The following is a 24,059-nucleotide window of genomic DNA, read 5'->3' as shown; positions in this document are numbered from 1 at the left end:
AATTATGTAACTGGGATAACAGTACATACAATTATCTTCTACTCAAACATGGAATTTAACGAGTTAATGGTTATGAATTGACTGAACTTCAAGAGAAGAGTGCACAAAACAATAATCTTTATATTTTGATAACGAAAAAACTACAAAAAATGGAATATATACAAATCAATTTTTGTTAGGAAGCTAAGGATGGCACATATCAGCAATGACCACTGTATTAATAATTCTGATGAATGTTCCTGGGCAACAATAAAAGTGCATAGGCAGAATATTTACATCAGTGAAAATGAGTCCTTAAAAGCTGGTTATAATCTTGAGAAAACTCAAGTATCTATTGTGAGAAGTCCTGTTTACCTTCAATCTAGCCATTTACCACCATTCTAATATTTTGCATTTGCTGAATAAAAAGTTTTCTACACTCCAATATAAAGATTACAGTCATATTCCTTACTAATGACTGCACACCTTAATACGATTTAACCTTTTTTTGAAAAACTATCTATAAAGATTTGTTACTGCTGCTGTAGCCAGCACATGCACTTCTGACAAAACAATTCATCAGGCCAAATCTACTATACTGTGCAACTTAGTAATAACCTGGAAGTTCATAAAAAAAAATATGCATGGAATGCTAAAAGATAAAGTAAAAAATTAAGATACTTGAAATCCAATCTGGAGTTCTTGAATTACTGAATCTACATAATACGCAATCTACAAAATAAAAAAATCTCATACATGGTAATACTGAAACAACACACTTAAGACTAACCTGCAATGTTCAAAATTTGTGAGTTTAGGTTATGGAAACAATAACTATCATATAATCACGTTAACTGCACAGTGCCTGAAGATGTGTTGAAATGGAATTGTTTGGGGATGCCATCAACATGTGCCATTCAGCTGTGGATGTAGGAGCAACATACCTTATATAGATACATTAAAGAATTTATTTTTTTCCTGTTGCATAATATATCCAAAATACACTGACCTAGGATCCTATATATGGTAAGAAGAAACACTTTTTCATTTACAATATGAATAGTTTTTCACTTCTTAACCTATATTTGTCATGCATTTTCAGGTACCAGGAAGAAAGACCAATTATCATTAAAATTGTTTTAATAATACTGTAAGTCTCCATACTTTAGGAGCAAAATTGTGACTGGCTTCATACTATGTTAACATCTATCTGATGACCATACATATCCAGTTAAATTTAGTATAACAGACTAACCAGAGTTTGACATCATTTTCTTTATCTGTTTCACAAAATATAACACACTGCTGTCTTTATAAATATATATATATGAAAAAAAATCTAATCACCATTTCCCCACATTAGCAAGGCATTGAGAAGATACAGACAAAAGGCACATCCGACATGCTGTAAATGGAATGAACCAATGCATGTGAAACGTCTTAGGGTAAAACATGGAAAGGTCTATGGGGACAGGATGTGGATAGGGAGCTGTGGTTTTGGTGCATTACACATGATAGCTAGAGACTGAGTGTGAATAAATGAGGCCATATTTTGCCTGTTTTCCTGGCACTACCTAGCTAAAGCAGGGGGTGGCGATGCTGTTTCCTGTGGGGTGGGGTGGTGCCAGGAATGGATGAAGGCAAGCAAGTATTAATATGTATATGTGTGGACATGTATATGCCTGTGTATGCGTATGTGTATGTATGTTTATGTGTATATGTTGATACATATATGTATATGAATGTATATGCATGTGTATGTGCATTTATATAGATATATATATGTGTATATGAGTGGATGGGCCATTCTTTCTCTGTGTCCTAGTGCTACCCTGCTGACACGGGAAACGGCAATTAAGTATAATAACTACAATTTTTTTTTCATATCATTTGCCATTTCCCACGTTAGTGAGGCAGCGTTAAGAACAGAGGACTGAGCCTTTGAAGGAAATCCTCACTTAGCCTCCTTCTCTGTTCCTTCTTTCGGAAAATCAAAAATGAGAGGGGAGGATTTCCAGCCCCCCGCTTCCTCCCCTTTTAGCCGTCTTCTACAACACACAGGGAATACGTGGGAAGTATTCTTTCTCCCCCATCCCCAGGGATATATATATATATATATATATATATATATATATATATATATATATATTATCCCTGGGGGTAGGGGAGAAAGAATACTTCCCACGTATTCCCTGCGTGTCGTAGAAGGCGACTAAAAGGGGAGGGAGCGGGGGGCTGGAAATCCTCCCCTCTCACTTTTTTTTTTTTTAATTTTCCAAAAGAGGGAACAGAGAAGGGGCCCAGGTGAGGATATTCCCTCAAGGGCCTAGTCCTCTGTTCTCAACGCTACCTCGCTAATGCGGGAAATGGCGAATAGTATGAAAGAAATATATATATATATATATATATATATATATATATATATATATATATATATATATATATATATATATTCTTTCTTTTCTTTCATACTATTCGCCATTTCCCAAGTTAGCAAGGTAGCGTAAAGAACAGAGGACTGGGCCTTTGAGGGAATATCCTCATCTGGCCCCCTTCTCTGTTCCTCCTTTCGGAAAAAAAAAAAATCCATCAAATGAAATCATTTTTTTTACTATTATACTTCCTACCCTATAAGCCCCTTCTATCATCATGAAGCTTTTGGGACCATAGTACAAGAAGTATTGTAATGTCTGTGCATCTATGTGCGGAGAATGAAAGACAACTGAATAGTAGTGCGTAGTGTCTTCAATGTGGTGGCTGCATCATAGGCATGAAAGGCTTTGGGATATGCTGAAACAAAGTTTATAATTTTGGAGGGATGGGTAATATCTGGAACTTACAAAGGAAAGTGTGGGGAGTGTTGCATCTGATGGACCTATGTTTGGTGGGTAGAGTTGATGACTGAGCTAGGAGGGTGGTTCTCTAGTGCCTGTGTAAGTATGTTGCGTTAATGTTATATTTACTGGGGATGAGGATCAGTAAGTATTGGCTGTTAAAGTGAGAGGCAGGGGTAAGCTTACCTGGAAGAAGGCTGTGAGTTATAGAGTTGTTTTGGGTGGGAGGGGTCTATTGCTGTTGCACAGAATTCAGTGCTATGTTGAGGTAGGGCTGTACTGGGAGGATCTCTCTTTCATTGTGTAGTTGTTGAGTATCTGTGGTTGCTTTGTTATATATGGTTTTGATAAAATGGAAGATCATACAAGTGAGGCATAGCTTAAAGTGAAGCACATTAATTGTTTGTACATGATCGTTTGTCCAATTCTGGTACCAGTTAAGTGTTCTAAAGGCATTTGGCTTATGAGAAACTTTTATGTTGATGGTTTTGGTGTAGGGAGTGAATGTGTGTGTTGTATGTAACGGCTAGAGTGGGTGGTGTTTTGCTAAGTGGAAGTGATTATCTATTCAAGGTGACTGGATGGGAACTGGATGTGCATGTTAAATTTGTGTCTGTCTAGGGTAAAGACTATAAACGAAGACTTCTCAGGAAATGCAGACATTCTGTTCTGAGAGCCAAATGCGTAATGGAGTGCTGCATGTTTGTTGCTGCTAGTGTGGTGCCAGGATGCTGTGATGTGATTGTGAGGTTGTCTGCACACAAGAAGACCTTCATGTTGTGGTTTGCTGAAAGTAACAGGAAGTTGTGTAGGAAGAGACTGAAGGGGATTGGTAAACTCCACTGTTATGTTTAAAGGCTTTTGAAGTTGAAGCACTGCGAGTGACTTAGGTATGGTGGCCAACTATAAAACTGGCCAACTATAAAACTGGCCAACCCCTTCTGTCAACTGGGAGCTGTGGTTTTGGTACATTACACATGACAGCTAGAGAATGGATGTGCGCAGATGTGGCCTGTCTTTGTCTGTTCCTGGCACTACCTTACTAAAACAGAAAACAGTGATCAAGCATAGAAAAAAGAAAAATCTGCTTAATTGTTGATGTCACAAGAATTCTATGAGAAATACATTAAGAGGTCAGTAAAAAGGTACTACTGAAAGAAAGGAGAGTGAGAGGCATCAGAAAATGGGTTATGGTTCAACAGATGTAAGGAAGCACAATAAAATCTGGATGCCTCATGAAAAAGATAAAGATGGCACAAAAGCTAAACAGCTTTTGAGAAATATTCAAGAGCATGAAAAGAGTACAATGAAACAAGGAGGAAGAAAAAATATTCTAAAGAAAAAATCTAGGAAAGGCAAACTAAAATCTAAGGCTGGACTAAAAAAAAACAGTGGTTAAGAAACATAAAAGCAAAATGAAGGATTCAGAGAACAGAAACAGTAGGAAATACAAGAGGAGTTATATGCAAGTTTACAGTGTTTTCACACTGGAAGGCACGCACAGTACCTCTAAGATTGGAAAGATGGGAAAAGAGAGAGATTATAACAAAAATGTTGAGACTGGTATCTCTTCAGCTTTAACCCCAGTAATTATTTTTCTATTCATTGTGGTTGTGGCATGAAGATAAATAATTCCCGAATAAGTGATCTCTAAGGTGGAATATATGATCGGTAATGCTTGTAGTGGCAATGAGAGAAAGGAAAGGAGGTATCATAAGGGCCAATCCTCAAGTGGACAGTACACAAACCAAAAGTGGAAGACAACAGCTAGACATGTGCCCTGGGTCCAAGCCTTGATGGCAAGGACACGCAGACAGCTAATGAGAACAGTGACTGAAATGATGCCTACAAAAGAGGGTGAGTGCAGCAACTTCACAACAGACAAAAAAGGAATAGATGTTGAGTGATGATTCCTAGAGAATTAATGAGAAGCAAGGCTTTTTATTCCACTCCTGCTAAATGAGAGACAGACAAAGAAACATCCCAGGGATATGTGCAGTACTCCATACTATGGGATATAAAAACCCCTGTAGACAGGAAATACCTACTCACAAGAAAAATATGCATGGAACCTATGCTACAATCTAATTTTGTAGTGCTGAGTTTGTGATGAGTATCATGAGGGATTTCCAGGAGAGAGTGAAGGACATAGTTATGATCAACATGCCTATATTATTAAAGAGTTGAATTGCGCTATTTGAAACTGAATAAACGAGTGACTCCTAGAAAGAGAATGGGGAAGAAATTACTATTTAGCACTACTGAATTAAGCCAGATTACTGCTAATCCATTCCAAGATGTTGCACAAATCCAAACTAAGAGAGAAAATCTGTCTGGTACAAGAAAGAGAATGATTACTGGAAGAAGGAGGGAAGGGAAAGTGAGCTAAAATGCATCAAATGAAATCATTAGCATAACAGTGAATAGGATTCAAAGTTGGAGATCATTTACATAAAGAAAGAGAGCAGGTGACACCTATCCCAATGAGTCATGAGTGGTATGTCACTCCATTAATGAATACTACAATGAAACAACCTCAGAAGCTACACATCAAGAAAATGAGAAATGCAGAAACAAACATAAAAACTATAAATCACTCAACACAAAGCACTCAGAACAATCACCAGTTGCAGAATAACCACAAACATTTAACACCTGCACAATGAAACTCAAGACTTTCTAATGCAATCCACCGCAACATGTTTGGCTGTGAATTTTGTGCAAATGTGTTTCCCATTATTCAAACCATTTCACGACTACCCACTTAACTCTAAGCAGAAATAAAGTGCTCACATCAGCCACTTGTTCTCATTGACATCTCACCCAGTAAACACACAGTGCCAGAAACATAAAGAAATAATTTCTAAGCATCAAACAAGTGTCCACCTCAGCCAATCTTAAGCTCCATCCCACCCAAGTGACACCCATCTGACACAGCACTATCCAGACAAATACACATCACACTTGTATGCCTGCACTCTGGACAACACCATATCTTCAACAATGCAATCATTTATTCATGTATGTTATAAAACCCTCAATACTCAAGATGCATCATTTACACTGAAGACACTGAATACTTAACCCTTGAGAGCCCTGTACTCACCCTGCCTGGATAAATATACTGTACTGTACACACTGTATAAGATAGTACACTCATAAGAGATGGTGTAAGAGGAAGGCCACCTGTGACATGGGGAAATAAGAGTGGAAAAATACTGGAGGGAGAGAAATGGGAGGCTGCTATGCATGAAATGCTGTGTGACTGAGGCATGTAAGGACAGGATTAAGTGGAGACTCTTTTGCTGTGGCTATCTCCTTGATGGGAGTTCCGGAGAAAACAGGTGTTACAGATATAGATAGACAGATAGATAGATACGTAGATAGACAGATACATCACCACATATCACAACCTATGGTCCTAGACAACAGACATGGCAGAATTCCTGAGCACTACAGAAACCCCTTAAAAAGGGTACAGGGGTTGCAGGATTCAAGGTTCAAAGTATAAATATACACACCTCAGATGAGCATAAAAAAATAAAATTTGCGAATGAACTGTAAGGATTCAAAGTATTTGTGCATGCATATAGCAACTACCAGAGGCAAATGAATGTGTGACTCTCTACTATCTCAGTGCTCAATACTGAGAACAGTGTAAGTGAAGCACAATGAATGAAGACTTGAGCGACTTCAATCCAACCATCCTAAACCTATACACGTGTATGTATGACTGAGTTTTTCTATTCATGGGTAAAAATTACTCACTCCATTGGTGATCTACTGAATAAGCCAAGGTGAAAACAAAAGGCCACTTATCATACTAAAAAAACTATAAATACTTTGTGAATAAAAAATGAAATGGAACTTTACAAGAAGTGTAATACATCCTAAAATTACTATCACAATATTGGCCGGAACTACCTCAAGTGGGTACTATGAGGCACGACTTCATCACCCGCACCTCATTTATCATACTTATTGATAGATCTTCTGATTGCTGCAACAACTTGCCATGGGTCATGTGGCCTGAACACCACCTGAAAAAAGATTAAGTAAGACATTAGAATAAGATTATCAATCATCATTGTTATAAATATGAGTCATGTGGCTACAACACCGCCTGGAAAAATATCAAGTATGACATGAGAATAAAAGTTATCAATCATTACATCACGATCATTGGATTATAAATAAAGCAGTTTGCGCACAATGGAGGTGAAAAAAGGATATGTTTCTGGGAGTATAGCCATGTGTGCCTTACTACATGCTGGGTTAATCATAAATAACATCAATCACATTAGCTTGTAACAGGCAATAATATTACATTCATCACTTGGATACAGAAATTTCAGTTTTACAAAAGTCTTAATTTTCTAAGTTGGGCTAATGTCTTAGGGTTAAGATGTGAATGCACATATCCTCCAAAGTCTAGAGTTATAAGTGACTAAATAATCCTACTATGGACAAATTTATTGACTGTAACCAGAGTGCCTAAAATGGTCTATGACAAATGTTTATGAGCTTGATTTACCACTCTTTTGTGGTTAAGAATTTGGCAATAAAAGGCAGGCAAGTATCAATACATATTGTGTCTACAGCATGTTTTTTTTTTTTACGGGAATGCTCTTAAAGTGTTCATACGACTACTCTTTTTTCAGAAAAATGTTCCCCTAAAAGTCTCATGGTCCGCTAACATAATGCTTAATTGAAATCACTATGATAATGCTTACTTGAAATATTTCTAAAGTACTATAGTCTGCTCTTATTGAAGTACAGTCTCCTCTTGATACCAGACGGGCTACAGCTGGAATACGACCTTGTGAGGCTTCTTTAGAAGTCCCTAAAGCAGGCCAAGCACCACCTAACCTTTAAATGAAACATGTATATATGTATATATATATATATATATATATATATATATATATATATATATATATATATATATTACCATTTGTCATACTTACTGCCACTTCCTGCATTAGTGAGGTAGCACCAGGAAACAGGTAAAAAAAGACTTATCTACTCACTTAAACACATATACACATACACGTACATATACATATATTTTCATCATTTATCATACTTTGTCGCTGTCTCCCGCGTTAGTGAGGTAGCACAAGGAAACACACAAAAGAATGGCCCAACCCACCCACATACACATGTATATACATACACGTCCACACAAGCAAATATACATACCTATACATCCCAACATATATATATATATATATATATATATATATATATATATATATATATATATATATATATATATATATATGTTGGTTTGGGAATGTCTTGGGAGTAAAGTCAGGGGTTGGTAAGAGGACAAGAGCAAGGGAAGGAGTAGCAGTACTCCTGAAACAGGAGTTGTGGGAGTGTGTGATAGAGTGTAAGAAAGTAAATTCTCGATTAGTATGGGTAAAACTGAAAGTTGATGGAGAGAGATGGGTGATTATTGGTGCATATGCACCTGGGCATGAGAAGAAAGATCATGAGAGGCAAGTGTTTTGGGAGCAGCTGAATGAGTGTGTTAGTGGTTTTGATGCACGAGACCTGGGTTATAGTGAAGGGTGATTTGAATGCAAAGGTGAGTAATGTGGCAGTTGAGGGAATAATTGGTATACATGGGGTGTTCAGAGTTGTGAATGGAAATGGTGAAGAGCTTGTAGATTTATGTGCTGAAAAAGGACTGGTGATTGGGAATACCTGGTTTAAAAAGCGAGATATACATAAGTATACGTATGTAAGTAGGAGTGATGGCCAGAGAGCGTTATTGGATTACATGTTAATTGACAGGCACGCGAAGGAGAGACTTTTGGATGTTAATGTGCTGAGAGATGCAACTGGAAGGATGTCTGATCATTATCTTGTGGAGGCTAAGGTGAAGATTTGTATGGGTTTTCAGAAAAGAAGAGTGAATGTTGGGATGAAGAGGGTGGTGAGAGTAAGTGAGCTTGGGAAGGAGACTTGTAAGAGGAAGTACCAGGAGAGACTGAGTACAGAATGGAAAAATGTGAGAACAATGGAAGTAAGGGAGTGGGGGAGGAATGGGATGTATTTAGGGAATCAGTGATGGATTGCGCAAAAGATGCTTGTGGCATGAGAAGAGTGGGGGGTGGGTTGATTAGAAAGGGTAGTGAGTGGTGGGATGAAGAAGTAAGATTATTAGTGAAAGAGAAGAGAGAGGCATTTGGACGATTTTTGCAGGGAAAAAAATGCAATTGAGTGGGAGATGTATAAAAGAAAGAGACAGGAGGTCAAGAGAAAGGTGCAAGAGGTGAAAAAGAGGGCAAATGAGAGTTGGGGTGAGAGAGTATCATTAAATTTTAGGAAGAATAAAAAGATGTTCTGGAAGGAGGTAAATAAAGTGCGTAAGACAAAGGAGCAAATGGGAACTGCAGTGAAGGGCGCAAATGGGGACGTGATAACAAGTAGTGGTGATGTGAGAAGGAGATGGAGTGAGTATTCTGAAGGTTTGTTGAATGTGTTTGATGATAGTGTGGCAGATATAGGGTGTTTTGGTCGAGGTGGTGTGCAAAGTGAGAGGGTTAGGGAAAATGATTTGGCAAACAGAGAAGAGGTAGTAAAAGCTTTGCGGAAGATGAAAGCCGGAAAGGCAGCAGGTTTGGATGGTATTGCAGTGGAATTTATTAAAAAAGGGGGTGACTGTATTGTTGACTGGTTGGTAAGGTTATTTAATGTATGTATGACTCATGGTGAGGTGCCTGAGGATTGGCGGAATGCGTGCATAGTGCCATTGTACAAAGGCAAAGGGGATAAGAGTGAGTGCTCAAATTACAGAGGTATACGTTTGTTGAGTATTCCTGGTAAATTATATGGGAGGGTATTGATTGAGAGGGTGAAGGCATGTACAGAGCATCAGATTGGGGAAGAGCAGTGTGGTTTCAGAAGTGGTAGAGGATGTGTGGATCTGGTGTTTGCTTTGAAGAATGTATGTGAGAAATACTTAGAAAAGCAAATGGATTTGTATGTAGCATTTATGGATCTGGAGAAGGCATATGATAGAGTTGACAGAGATGCTCTGTGGAAGGTATTAAGAATATATGGTGTGGGAGGCAAGTTGTTAGAAGCAGTGAAAAGTTTTTATCGAGGATGTAAGGTATGTGTACGTGTAGGAAGAGAGGAAAGTGATTGGTTCTCAGTGAATGTAGGTTTGCGGCAGGGGTGTGTGATGTCTCCATGGTTGTTTAATTTGTTTATGGATGGGGTTGTTAGGGAGGTGAATGCAAGAGTTTTGGAAAGAGGGGCAAGTATGAAGTCTGTTGGGGATGAGAGAGCTTGGGAAATGAGTCAGTTGTTGTTCGCTGATGATACAGCGCTGGTGGCTGATTCATGTGAGAAACTGCAGAAGCTGGTGACTGAGTTTGGTAAAGTGTGTGAAAGAAGAAAGTTAAGAGTAAATGTGAATAAGAGCAAGGTTATTAGGTACAGTAGGGTTGAGGGTCAAGTCAATTGGGAGGTAAGTTTGAATGGAGAAAAACTGGAGGAAGTAAAGTGTTTTAGATATCTGGGAGTGGATCTGGCAGCGGATGGAACCATGGAAGCGGAAGTGAATCATAGGGTGGGGGAGGGGGTGAAAATCCTGGGAGCCTTGAAGAATGTGTGGAAGTCGAGAACATTATCTCGGAAAGCAAAAATGGGTATGTTTGAAGGAATAGTGATTCCAACAATGTTGTATGGTTGCGAGGCGTGGACTATGGATAGAGTTGTGCGCAGGAGGGTGGATGTGCTGGAAATGAGATGTTTGAGGACAATGTGGGGAGTGAGGTGGTTTGATCGAGTAAGTAATGTAAGGGTAAGAGAGATGTGTGGAAATAAAAGGAGCGTGGTTGAGAGAGCAGAAGAGGGTGTTTTGAAATGGTTTGGGCACATGGAGAGAATGAGTGAGGAAAGATTGACCAAGAGGATATATGTGTCGGAGGTGGAGGGAACGAGGAGAAGTGGGAGACCAAATTGGAGGTGGAAAGATGGAGTGAAAAAGATTTTGTGTGATCGGGGCCTGAACATGCAGGAGGGTGAAAGGAGGGCAAGGAATAGAGTGAATTGGATCGATGTGGTATACCGGGGTTGACGTGCTGTCAGTGGATTGAATCGGGGCATGTGAAGCGTCTGGGGTAAACCATGGAAAGTTGTGTGGGGGCCTGGATGTAGAAAGGGAGCTGTGGTTTATGGCATTATTGCATAACAGCTAGAGACTGAGTGTGAACGAATGGGGCCTTTGTTGTCTTTTCCTAGTGCTACCTCGAACACATGAGGGGGGAGGGGGATGGTATTCCATGTGTGGCGAGGTGGCGATGGGAATGAATAAAGGCAGAGTGTGAATTGTGTGCATGGGTATATATGTGTGTGTCTGTGTGTGTGTATATATGTGTACATTGAGATGTATAGGTATGTATATTTGAGTGTGTGGACGTGTATGTATATACATTGTGTATGGGGGTGGGTTGGGCCATTTCTTTCGTCTGTTTCCTTGCGCCACCTCGCAAACGCGGGAGACAGCGACAAAGCAAAATAAAATAATAATAAAATAAAAATATATATATATTTATATATATATATGGGGTTGTTAGGGAGGTAAATGCAAGAGTTTTGGAAAGAGGGGCAAGTATGAAGTCTGTTGGGGATGAGAGAGCTTGGGAAGTGAGTCAGTTGTTGTTCGCTGATGATACAGCGCTGGTGGCTGATTCATGTGAGAAACTGCAGAAGCTGGTGACTGAGTTTGGTAAAGTGTGTGGAAGAAGAAAGTTAAGAGTAAATGTGAATAAGAGCAAGGTTATTAGGTACAGTAGGGTTGAGGGTCAAGTCAATTGGGAGGTGAGTTTGAATGGAGAAAAACTGGAGGAAGTGAAGTGTTTTAGATATCTGGGAGTGGATCTGGCAGCGGATGGAACCATGGAAGCGGAAGTGGATCATAGGGTGGGGGAGGGGGCGAAAATTCTGGGGGCCTTGAAGAATGTGTGGAAGTCGAGAACATTATCTCGGAAAGCAAAAATGGGTATGTTTGAGGGAATAGTGGTTCCAACAATGTTGTATGGTTGCGAGGCGTGGGCTATGGATAAAGTTGTGCGCAGGAGGATGGATGTGCTGGAAATGAGATGTTTGAGGACAATGTGTGGTGTGAGGTGGTTTGATCGAGTGAGTAACGTAAGGGTAAGAGAGATGTGTGGAAATAAAAAGAGCGTGGTTGAGAGAGCAGAAGAGGGTGTTTTGATGTGGTTTGGGCACATGGAGAGAATGAGTGAGGAAAGATTGACCAAGAGGATATATGTGTCGGAGGTGGAGGGAACGAGGAGAAGAGGGAGACCAAATTGGAGGTGGAAAGATGGAGTGAAAAAGATTTTGTGTGATCGGGGCCTGAACATGCAGGAGGGTGAAAGGAGGGCAAGGAATAGAGTGAATTGGAGCGATGTGGTATACCGGGGTTGACGTGCTGTCAGTGGATTGAATCAGGGCATGTGAAGCGGCTGGGGTAAACCATGGAAAGCTGTGTAGGTGTGTATATTTGCGTGTGTGGACGTATGTATATACATGTGTATGGGGGTGGGTTGGGCCATTTCTTTCGTCTGTTTCCTTGCGCTACCTCGCAAACGCGGGAGACAGCGACAAAGTATAATAAAAAAAAAAAAGAAATATATATATATATATATATATATATATATATATATATATATATATATATATATATATATATATATATATATATATTTTTTCATACTATTCGCTATTTCCCGCGATAGCGAGGTAGCGTTAAGAACAGAGGACTGGGCCTTTGAGGGAATATCCTCACCTGGACCTCTTCTCTGTTCCTTCTTTTGGAAAAAAAAAAAAATATATATATATATATATATATATATATATATATATATATATATATATTCATTCCATCTTTCCACCTCCAATTTAGTCTCCCACTTCTCCTCGTCCCCTCCACCTCTGACACATATATCCTCTTTGTCAATCTTTCTTCACTCATTCTCTCCATGAGACCAAAACATTTCAAAACACCCTTTTCTGCTCTCTCAACCAAACTCTTTTTAATACCAAACATCTCTCTTACCCTTTCATTACTTACTCAATCAAACCACCTCACTCCCCACATTGTCCTCAAACATCTCATTTCCAGGACATCCACACAACTCTATCTACAGCCCACGCCTCGCAACCATATAACATTGTTGGAACCACTATGCCTTCAAACATACCCATTTTTGCTTTCCAAGATAATGTTCTCAACTTCCACACATTTTTCAACACTCCCAGAACTTTCACCCCCTCCCCCACCCTATGATTCACATCCACTTCCTTGGTTCCATCCGCTGTCAAATCCACTCCCAGATATCTAAAACACTTTACTTCCTCCAGTTTTTCTTAATTCAATCTTACCTCCCAACTGACTTGTCCCTCAACCCTAATGTACCTAATAACCTTACTCTTATTCACATTCACTCTCAGCTTTCTTCTTTCACACACTTTACCAAACTCAGTCACCAGCTTCTGCAGTTTCTCACCCGAATCAGCCATCAGCGCTGTATCATCAGCAAACAACAACTGACTCACTTTCCAAGTTCTCTCAACCACAACAGACTGCATACTTGCCCCTCTTTCCAAAACTCTTGCATTCACCTCCCTAACAATCCCATCCATAAACAAATCAAACAACCAAGGAGACATCACACACCCCTGCCGCAAACCTACATTCACTGAGAACCAATCACTTTCCTCTCTTCCTATACGTACACATGCCTTACATCCTCGATAAAAACTTTTCACTGCTTCTAACAACTTACTTCCCACGCCATATATTCTTAATACCTTCCACAAAGCATCTCTATCAACTCTATCGTATGCCTTTTCCAGATCCATAAATGCTACATACAAATCCATTTGCTTTTCTAAGTATTTCTCACATACATTTTTCAAAGCAAACACCTGATTTACACATCCTCTACCACTTCTGAAACCACACTGCTCTTCCCCAATCTGATGCTCTGTGCATGCCTTCACCCTCTCAATCATTTATACATATATACATATATACACATGTGCACATTCATACTTACTCACCTTTATCCATTTCCGGCACCACCCTGCCCAATAGGAACAGCATCGCCACACCTTACATCAGCAAGGTAGCACCAGGAAACATGGGAAGAAAGGCCACATCCCTTCGCATCCATTATCGAGTATACCCCAGTATACCAAACTATTCCAGTGCAATCTATTCCGTGCATGCCTTTCATTCTCCTGCACGTTCAGGCCCTGATCGCTCAAAATCTTTTTCACTCCATCCTCCAACTCCAATTTGGTCTCCTGCTTCTCCTTGTTCCCTCTACTTCTGACACATATATCCTCTGTATCAACCTTTCCTCAATCATTTTCTCAATATGTCCAAACCATTCTAATACTCTCTTCTGCTCTCTCAACCACACTCTTTTTATTAACACACATCTCTCTTACTCTTTCATTACTTATCCAACCATACCATCTCACACCACATATTGGCCTCAAACATTTCATTTCCAAAACATCCACCCTACTTAACAAACCCATCTATAGCCCTTGCCTTGCATCCATATAATATTAATTGCTGGAACTACTATTCCTTCAAGCATACCCTCTTTCCACACAGTCTTCATATAAATATTTCCTTGCACACCCTAGTTGACATGGGGCAGGCGATTGGGTGTGGGAGAAAAGAAGAGAATGTAAATATAACTTCATTTTCTTCAGGCATTTGTGCTGTTTCCTATGAGGCAGGATGACATCAGGAATGGATAAAGGTGAGCAAGTATGAATATGTACATGTGTATATATGTAGATGTATGTATATATATAAAATCATATGTACGTGTATGTGCATGTAAGTGTACATATATCCATCTATTTTCATTATCATTATTGTTATTTTGCTTTGTCGCTGTCTCCCACGTTAGCGAGGTAGCGCAAGGAAACAGATGAAAGAATGGCCCAACCCACACACATACACATATATCCCTGGGGATAGGGGAGAAATAATACTTGCCACATATTCCTTGTGTATCGTAGAAGATGACTAAAAGGGGAGGGAGCGGGGGGCTGGAAATACTCCCCTCTCATTTCTAATTTTCCGAAAGAAGGAACAGAGAAGAGAGTCAAGTGGGGATATTTCCTCAAACGCTCAGTCCTCTGTTCTCAACACTACCTTGCTAACACGGTTAATGCAAATAGTATGAAAAAAATACAAATATATATGTGTGTGTGTGTGTGTGTGTGTGTGAGAGATCAAATATGAAAATATATACATAACAAAAAATATACACAAAATACTTCTTCATATACGTTTTTTTCACTAGAGGCTCTAGTCATGGACAAAAGTGCAAATTTAGGTTGGGAATTCATCTTTTTTTTCAGCCCCTGCACTTTCCTCTTGACCCCCTACTCCCATTTCTTTCCTTAAGTAACACTCATGCACCTCTCTTTTTCACAACTTTACTTACTTATCCCACCCCTCACAACTAATTCTGACTCACCCACATCCCACCTTCTACATGCCACACACTTTTCTTGCATATCTAAGCAATGCTTTCCTAAATACCTCTTAATCCTCACCGACTCCCTTAGTTTAATTTCATTTTCGTCCTCTGCCTCTCCCATTCTTCACTCAATCTACCCTGGTATCTCTTCACATAAACCACTTAACCAACATTACTTGCAACATTCTCTTCTCACTTATATCATCTCTTTTCCTAAAGCCTCTAAAAATTTTCATCTGCTGATATATACTGGATATCACCCAAAACTTCAGTATTATGAAGATGTTCAACATAACACAACACCCCTCAAGCCCAAGAAGCAACTTCCACAGTGAAGACTCCAAACACCTATTCCTTTGCTGCCCCACGCTCACCATAACAAAACAAACATACATCACCACAGTTCTTGACCTGTGGTTCTGGCCAGTGGATGTGGTTGGCTTCCTGGACATTGTGGAAGCCTTCTAAAAGGGGGTCATGGGGCAAGAGTAAGTACAAATTCATTTTCATACAAGCTCACCTTTCCTGCATAAGAAAAGTAGCATTGGAAACTTGGCCATTGTGAGTAAATCCCTTTGCTCCTTAACCTGTTCCTAATTATAGAAATAGATAATAGAAGAGTGAAGGACAATTCCAGGAGATAAGGAATGAAGATTACAACCTGTGAATCTCCTGCATATTGCAGAAGAAAACTAAGAGGAGCCAGAACAGTGGGGGGATGGAAATCTTCCTCTCCTGTATTCTTACCTCCTAAAAGCAGGAACTAGACCTGCTTTAAACCCTAGCAGCTGGGAGGAGGAGGAGTCCAAGAAGGTCATGGAAAGATAGAGTGAAAGAGACTTTGAGTTATCAGTGCAAGAATATTTAGTAGGGTGAAAGGTATGCACAAGACAAAGAAAAGGGGAACAATATGGTATACAGAGGGTGATGTGCTGTCAACTGGTTTAACCTGGGCACAGGAGGAGGTCAAGGGAAACCAGATAGATCTGTGGGGTTTGACTGTGGATAAGGGCCCCTGATTTTGGTGCATTATACATGACAGCTAAATAGAAATGAGCAAATGTGGCTGTTCTTCAACTGTTTCTAGTGCTACTTTGATACACAGGAAATGGTGAACAAGTATGAAAAACAGAAAAGTTTTAGGATACTCAAATACTTTGAAAACATGAAAATAGACACAATTTGTCATCAAAAGGAACAATGGGCTAATGCTTAAAGGAAAAATGTTTCAAACTAATAAAAGGAAATATTCTTACAAAGATAACTGGAATCTGCTGCCTATAAATGCTATAAAAGCAAAAACAACTAGACTCACTCATGAGGAAACCAGATGATTATTTTTGGTCTTTTAGTTACAATCAACAACAAAAGAAATAGCCTTCAACATACAACCTAATTACATCTAACTGGTCTTCTAGTTGCTGTTTATGTTACATATCTATGTATTCATTCTCCCAACTCGACAGATCGTTTTCATGAAATCTATTCATCATCCAATCTACATTCAACCCCATGCTTGTTTACACAATATTAAAATTGGGTGCATACTCCCCAAAGTATGAGAATACCAAAAAGTGACATGGAAACCATAAATCATACAAAAAACACAAAGTTTCTTACGATTTACAAAGCTGTGTGAATGTATCATGGTAGGCCTGAACAGTGTAGTAGATAAGACGGTAGAAGTCATCTCCTGGGTAATCACTCAAAAACATCACCTCCAAGTCAGCTTTCCCAGTCTGATGGCAAGAGATAAACATCACAACAGGACCAAGAAGATATATTCGAATATCACAAAGATATGTATGAAAAAACTATCATCATTACTCAATTCCAAATTTAACTGTGTATTACAGAGAAATATGCTGCTAGATGCACTTCTCACTTTAAACACTATATTGATTTGTCACTTGAGACAAGATTCCAATCATACCACTTCCAAATACGCAGTCTTTCAACTTCATCCAATTTGCAGTACTTCCTCTAATGTCTTTATCTGAAATATGCCTTGCTCTATCATCACAACTTTGAAATATTCAACAGCAAGAGTGTTAGAAATCAAGGCTGCTCAAGTTTAAAAGAACACCAAATAACTATAACTTACTATAGTTGCAACTGCAACAGCATCTCCATATTCTACCACAAGCCCCAGCGCTGCATGAATGTCTAGCACAGCATCGAAGTAGTTCTCTCCTGTATCAAGATAATAGCGCTGAGATGCAGATCGAAGTAATTCCATGAATCCATAATAGTGATCAGGTGACATCATCAAGTGAAGGTGTGGATGCAACTGTGAGGCCCCTGCATGAAGCAGTGTATCCCAAGCAAGGTTAGGATAGCTGTGGAAGATATTTATTTTCATATTTTTATGTTAACACTATAAATTAAATGAGAAAGTTAACCCTGTCCATTTCAATATCAAATATCTCATATAAAGTCACCATAGCACAGGCATATCATGGAATATTCATCAATAAACTGAAGTTGTGCAGCTCAAGATGCTACAATCTAGCTAAAAAAGTTTTAAAAAGTAAGTTCTCATATATACAAGTTCAAATTATTTTCAATGACAAAATATGGTTTTGTAAGACATCTCAGAACTCAAGACACCTAAATGTTACTAGCTTTTAAACAAAAAAGATGAGAAAATATCATTCAAGCTTTAGAAGCCACTAATCCATGAAGCAAATCCAAGACAAATCATGAGCCAATGTACCAATCATAAATGTATGACCCAGCAGCATGCTATGATGATGAAGAAACTAAATTATCCATTTTAAGCAAACCTATTCATCCCTAACATGCAGTTCTCTTGAAGCAGTTATTTAGGCCAAAGTTATGCTTAATACAATTAAAAATGAACCCATAATGAGTCCTTTGGGTGGTCTGAAAAATATGCTTAAAAATAATGCAGCAATCACCAGTTAAGTTGTACACCCTAGCTCGACTATAAATGATTTTACAAACCCTTTGCTTAACTGACATGCAGCCAGTTTCCCAAAAGTGACTGCAACAAGGTGAGGAGGTGTTTATATGAACTTTGGTTATGGTTCCATTTATCATTCAGAAAGATTACCAACTGCTATTCAGTAAGTTTACCAAATCCATGAATCAAATCATATACTTCAACTTTCTAACTTTTACTATTAATGGAACAAAGGACTGGAAATCATTCTAGCCTATATTACTTTCCACAGGAAGGATTAAGGGAGAGAGCCATAAGAGGATCTTTGCTCCTCAAAGACTCGTTCATTTGTTCTGTGCAATACCATGCTAACGCTGGAAAGGTGAATAAGTATGAAAGAAAAGGAAAAGACCGACTATCCTACACTCTTTAAGCTCAATGCATCATAAATTTTCAAATTAGATTCACCTTCCAAACTCTTTTTTACATCACCTGTATCCCACAATGTGATAACTCTCCAAAACAGCCTTTCACAAAACTGAGGTAAACCTTAACCAATGCACTTTTTTAAATCCCTCTATATCAACTCAACCTCACTTACTACTATTTTCTCATCATACTCTCTGAGTTTCTCATTCAAATTCTCCCAAGTTTTATAATTTCAACCCTAACCTTTTCTATTGTCATTCTTCTTGCTTTTTCATTTACATTCCTAGTTTTATGCCATATTCAAATCAAGGATAACTCACATATTATGTAGCAAGCTCAGTTACACCTAACTCCTAGACCACATATATACATTATTTATCATGCTTTTTATTACCTAAAACATGTCAATAATGCTCATGTTCACTCTTTATTCCTCGTGTCTATAACGTGTACAGTAACGGAAACTTGTTTTTAAAACAAATCATCTCTAATAACCTAATCTCAAATCTATGTGTGTTTGTCTTTTGTAACTACACTGTCTGCCATATATGGTATAATTCATTGTAATTTCACTGAAGATACTATTAACTGTATAATCTAAACAATTTCTTGTTATTTCAAGCAACTAACAATAAAGCTCCTATAAATTACAGATACTGTATACTGGTATCACATCTAGAAACTTTATAATCTAACAACAATATTTCCTTTGTGCTGCTATGGGAAGGAGGTACAATAAACATCTATGTTCCTCCTAATCATCTGGCCAGGGTTGTCTAATTATCAATTCAGATAACTGAGGTCAAAGTTTTGAGATGACTGCAAGTACCACCCAGCAGTGAATCAAGAGAAAGACCTATATAATACAATGCAATGATTAACCAAGTCAAATGAATAAAAGATGATAGAAACTTGAAAACTCCACTTATGAAAAACTCACATGTAATGCTGGTCTTTCTTGCTCACATCATATATCCATGCCATGCCCTCCTGGAAGAACCTTACAAGCATATCCTTTGTAAAATTGAGTGGGTGGTGCATATGCCTTGTAATCACCAGACTGTGCCACGCCTCAACTTTAAATGTGTTTGTCATACGAAGAGTTTCTTCAGTTATGTGCCTTCATAAAAGGAGATAGAAGTAAAAAACTATAAGAACAATTTCAATACTATTCTAATAAAATCTGCCCCCTTTTTAAGTAAACAAAGTTATAAAAGGAAAGATACCATCTTTCAAAAGAGAAGAGACCTCGATGGCAGTTATATGTTTTGCTTATAAAATATAATATGACAATCTAACATTACAATACCCCTGATCATTCTATTTTGCGATTTCCTTATATGTACAGACCACATGATAATACACATGACTTTTGGTCAAGGTATTATGCCCACATGACACTCCAAGTTAACCTATGGATTGTGGGTTACCTGCCTTTATAATGAACTGAAAATGTATGTTTGTCATAATGCTTTAAAAGGCAACTGTAATTCTCAAGCTGTAAGAAAATTACTTCAATAGCATAACACGTCAAAATTTGAGCCACAATAAAGGTTCTTCCTGTGTATGGGCTACAATGTCAATTATATCACTTGACTGATGCCATGACCCAGCATGATATCATAAATCAGGATACAACCACAAAAGCCCTTCAAAAGGATAAGATAATGTTTGCAGTAGAAGAGCAACACATAAGTCAGATGATCAACATCAAATTATCTATCTACCAAGAAAGAAGCCTCTAAATGCTTAAAGTTCATTTTTTTACACAGGACATTTCAACAAGCCATCTGACTGGTGTTATACACTAGGCAGTGAAACCTAAATAGAGGGTATTCATAAAAATCTCAAATACCTTTACTATATCTCTAGAATGTCATGATAGCCAAACCTTTTCACTTAATAAAATGCTGAATCTTATGAGCATAAAGGATATATCTCACTTGGCTTTGAACGTACAGAATATATTGCATATAAAGCAGATAATTCAAGAAATATGCAAAGAAAAATCCTTCAGTATGAGTCCATAATCTTTCAGTTCCTTAACTATACAATTCCTTGAAAGTCTCCTTCACCCAATGCAGAAAAGATAAATTCAGAACATGCTTTTTCCTTACAATCTATGTCTATATCACACATTACTGAAGAAAATACCCAAAAGTGGTAGTATGTCTTCCTCTATATAGGGGTGGGGGGGATGCTGAATGGAAGAGGGAGGGGCTGAGCAACTGGCATGGATGCTCTTTATCTATGTAAGTACACAATACTTGTGGTTTTCATCAAGGTGTGATTTCATTCTCCATACACCACCTCAAACATTTCATTTCCAACACATCCACCCTCCTCCGTACAACCTTATCGATAGCCCATGCCTCACAACCACAAAATATTGTTGGAACTACTATTCTGTCAAACATACCCATTTTTGCTCTCCAAGATAATGTTCTCTCCTTTCACACGTTCTTCATCACTCCCAGAACCTTCGCCACCTCCCCCACCCTGTGACTCACTTCCACTTCCATGGTTCTATTCTCTGCTAAGTCCACTCCCAGATATCTAAAACACTTCACTTTCAATTTTTCTCCATTCACACTTACATCCCAATTTACATGTCCCTCAACCCTAGTGAATCTAATAACCTTGGCTCTTATTCACATCTACTCTCAACTTTCCCCTCTCACACAGTTTTCCAAACTCAGTCACCAACTTCTGCATTAGGGCCTCAGTTGCTCATGCCATCTCAGCTTTAAAAGAAAAAAGGAGGAATTGAAACCTTCTAAGAAAAAATGGAACTATAACATCAATTACATTTACTCTATTCTCAATGGTATGGATAAAGGCACATTAGCCATCTATGGTTAATATTCACTGCAGCCCCCTATCAACAACCAGGCCCCAAAGACCTTTCAATGGTTTTTCATGCCTGTTTCATAGGCCCTGATTCAGTCCATTGACAACAGATCACTCCTTGTATACCACATCACTCCAGTTCACTCTATCTCATGCAAACAATTCACTCTCCTGCAAGCTCGTACCCTGAGCACTCAAACCAAATTTCACTCCATCCTTCCATCTCCGATTTGGTCTCCCTATTCTCCTTGTCCCCTCCACCTCTAAGACATATATCCTCTTTGTCAACCACTCTTCTCTCATTCTCTCTATATGTCTACACCTTCTTCAGCTGTCACAACCACAATCTCCTTATTACAACAACTCTTTCTTAGCCTTTTATTACTACATCAAACCATCTCACACCACATATTGTCTTAGTCCTCAAACACATCATTACCAACACATCCATCCTCCTCTGCATATCCTATTCTATCAGCCCAAGCCTCACATCAATGGACATTGTTGGGACTACTATACTTTCAAACACCCATCTTTGCCCTCCTAGATAATGGCCTCTCTTACCACACATTCCTCAAAAGCTCCAAAAACCTTTGCCTCCTCACCCACGTCTGTGGTTCATGCTTCATGATTCCATTCACTGCCACGTCCACTCCCAAACATCTAAAATAGTTCACTTCTTGTGTCCCAGCCAATGGACATGGCTGACTTCCTGAGTGCTAAGCCCCAGAGAAGGGGATCCAGGGGCAGGAAGATAAAGGCATGGGTTTCCAATATAAATACCAATATTGCATCCAATCTTAGGTACCTGCCAAATTCATCAACCGCTGTCATACTGTTGTATCGACAAAAATCACACTCTTTTGCAGATTCTTCTGAAATTTTATCCACCCACTGAAATATGTTCATCTTCTGCTCTGGCATTGGGCGTTTAGATCGAACTGGATTGTAGACAACATGCTCTGAGGTCAGTGGATGGAACACGTGGATCAGGTGCTGAAATAACAAAAATAAAATTTTTTCTTACTGAAAATTTCCTCACATTCCATGTGCATATGGAACATCTATATACAGTACATACATAAACACACACACACATATTTCATACATATTTGCCAAGAACATACAACTGAGCCTTAGAGGAAATATCCTCACTTGGCCTTCTCCATTCATTTTTTTGGAAAATTAAAAATGGGAAGAGAGGATTTTTGTCAGAAAAAGTAAAGCTCTTTTGAATGATAAGACAAAAAACTAATGGATTTTTTTTCCACTTTATCAAAAACTGACACAGTGAGAGCCAACCAAGTATGCAGACTGGCTGTAAACAATGGATAAGTACTCTATGATTTCTAAGAGGTTTGAATATCTATTCATTTCTTATAAAAAAGAAATTAATATGAAGCATAAAAATTAAAGGTACTTATATAAACAATACCTGGTGATTGATTTTCTCAAGCAAAGTTTTGTCTCCCTTCATCCATTCACTAACTCTCTTGGCAAATGGTGCTGGTAAATGTATCTTCCCAGAATAGCGATCATGGACCTCATACAATGTAACAAACTTTTGATAGAGGTCAGCACATTCTGCATTCTCAGATTCGGACCATGTTGATACAACACTACCAAAGACCTCTTCAAGATCTTCTGAGAAATGCCCATTAAAGCACTCATCTATGTACCAATCCTGGAATTGGAGAATGGAGACTATGAATTTAATTTTCTACACAAAAATGGGTAATGATTAGCATTACTACTTTACACTGAGAAAATATACTTTTAAGAGAAAATGTGCACAAATGATGAAAATGCCAAAACATTCTAACATCATCAAAGAAGTAAAAAAAAATACTGTTTTGGGCTGATTTTCTTACTTTTTCAGGCCATTCTGTCTGTCTATATATCTAATGCCTGTTCCCTTTGGGAACTTCCTCGAGGGGGTGGCTACAGTGAAAGAGTCTCTAAAACTGAACTCTAGTGCAGTTTCTTAGCCTTTAGTGCTTCACCCTTAGCAGGCCACAGGCAGAGGGCAACTCTAGCATAGTGATTTCAGAAGCTCATACCTAATGTTCACACTACCTACTATTAGCTTAGTGTGTCTACCTATTGTTCCAACTTACTACTACTACCTAATGCTCCCAGCTACCTACAACTTCTACCTCAAGTTTCTGGCTAATGCTCCTGTTTAATGTTCCTACCTTCATCTTCTGCCTATTGCTCCTACCATTTTGCCAAAAGGTAGGGCTAGTGCATGGCACTCACTGCTGAAAAAATCAAAGAGTTGAGAAGAATAAGTTGTGCGAGCTAAGTGTTTGTCAAGTGTTATGTTTGACAGGGAGAGATTGTCTGTTTATCAACCATGTGTAGGTGAGGCACAATGAAAAGAAAGCTACATGGGCCTATCAACTGTTATATTTTGTTTATGATTATCAAGTAGATATAACTTTTTTCTTTTCATGTTGAAGGCTCCAGTCATGGGTAATCCACATCAAGGCCAGGCCTTCACTGAAATAGAGAGAGAATTAA

The 24,059-nt window shown here is 38.6% G+C and overlaps 1 protein-coding gene across 5 annotated transcripts in view; it reads right to left on the bottom strand.

Moving 5' to 3' along the window:
* Positions 1–1,101: 1,101 nt before the first annotated feature.
* LOC139763207 (uncharacterized) overlaps positions 1,102–24,059 on the bottom strand; it is a 30,277-nt gene continuing 7,319 nt past the window's right edge. For all 5 annotated transcript variants that reach the window (XM_071688974.1, XM_071688979.1, XM_071688977.1 and 2 more), the window contains 7 exons: positions 22,972–23,220; positions 22,345–22,532; positions 19,627–19,806; positions 17,457–17,691; positions 16,973–17,091; positions 7,547–7,682; positions 1,102–6,853 (listed from right to left, as the gene is read on the bottom strand). In XM_071688974.1, coding sequence (XP_071545075.1) covers positions 6,779–6,853; positions 7,547–7,682; positions 16,973–17,091; positions 17,457–17,691; positions 19,627–19,806; positions 22,345–22,532; positions 22,972–23,220 — 1,182 coding nt within the window. In that variant the 3' untranslated portion in view covers positions 1,102–6,778. The remainder of the gene's footprint in view (positions 6,854–7,546; positions 7,683–16,972; positions 17,092–17,456; positions 17,692–19,626; positions 19,807–22,344; positions 22,533–22,971; positions 23,221–24,059) is intronic.

This window comes from Panulirus ornatus, chromosome 46 (assembly GCF_036320965.1).
Source record: "Panulirus ornatus isolate Po-2019 chromosome 46, ASM3632096v1, whole genome shotgun sequence".
NCBI lineage: Eukaryota > Metazoa > Arthropoda > Malacostraca > Decapoda > Palinuridae > Panulirus > Panulirus ornatus.
The sequence above is the reverse complement of the archived record's forward strand: the minus strand, read 5'-3'. Positions and strand labels throughout refer to the sequence as shown.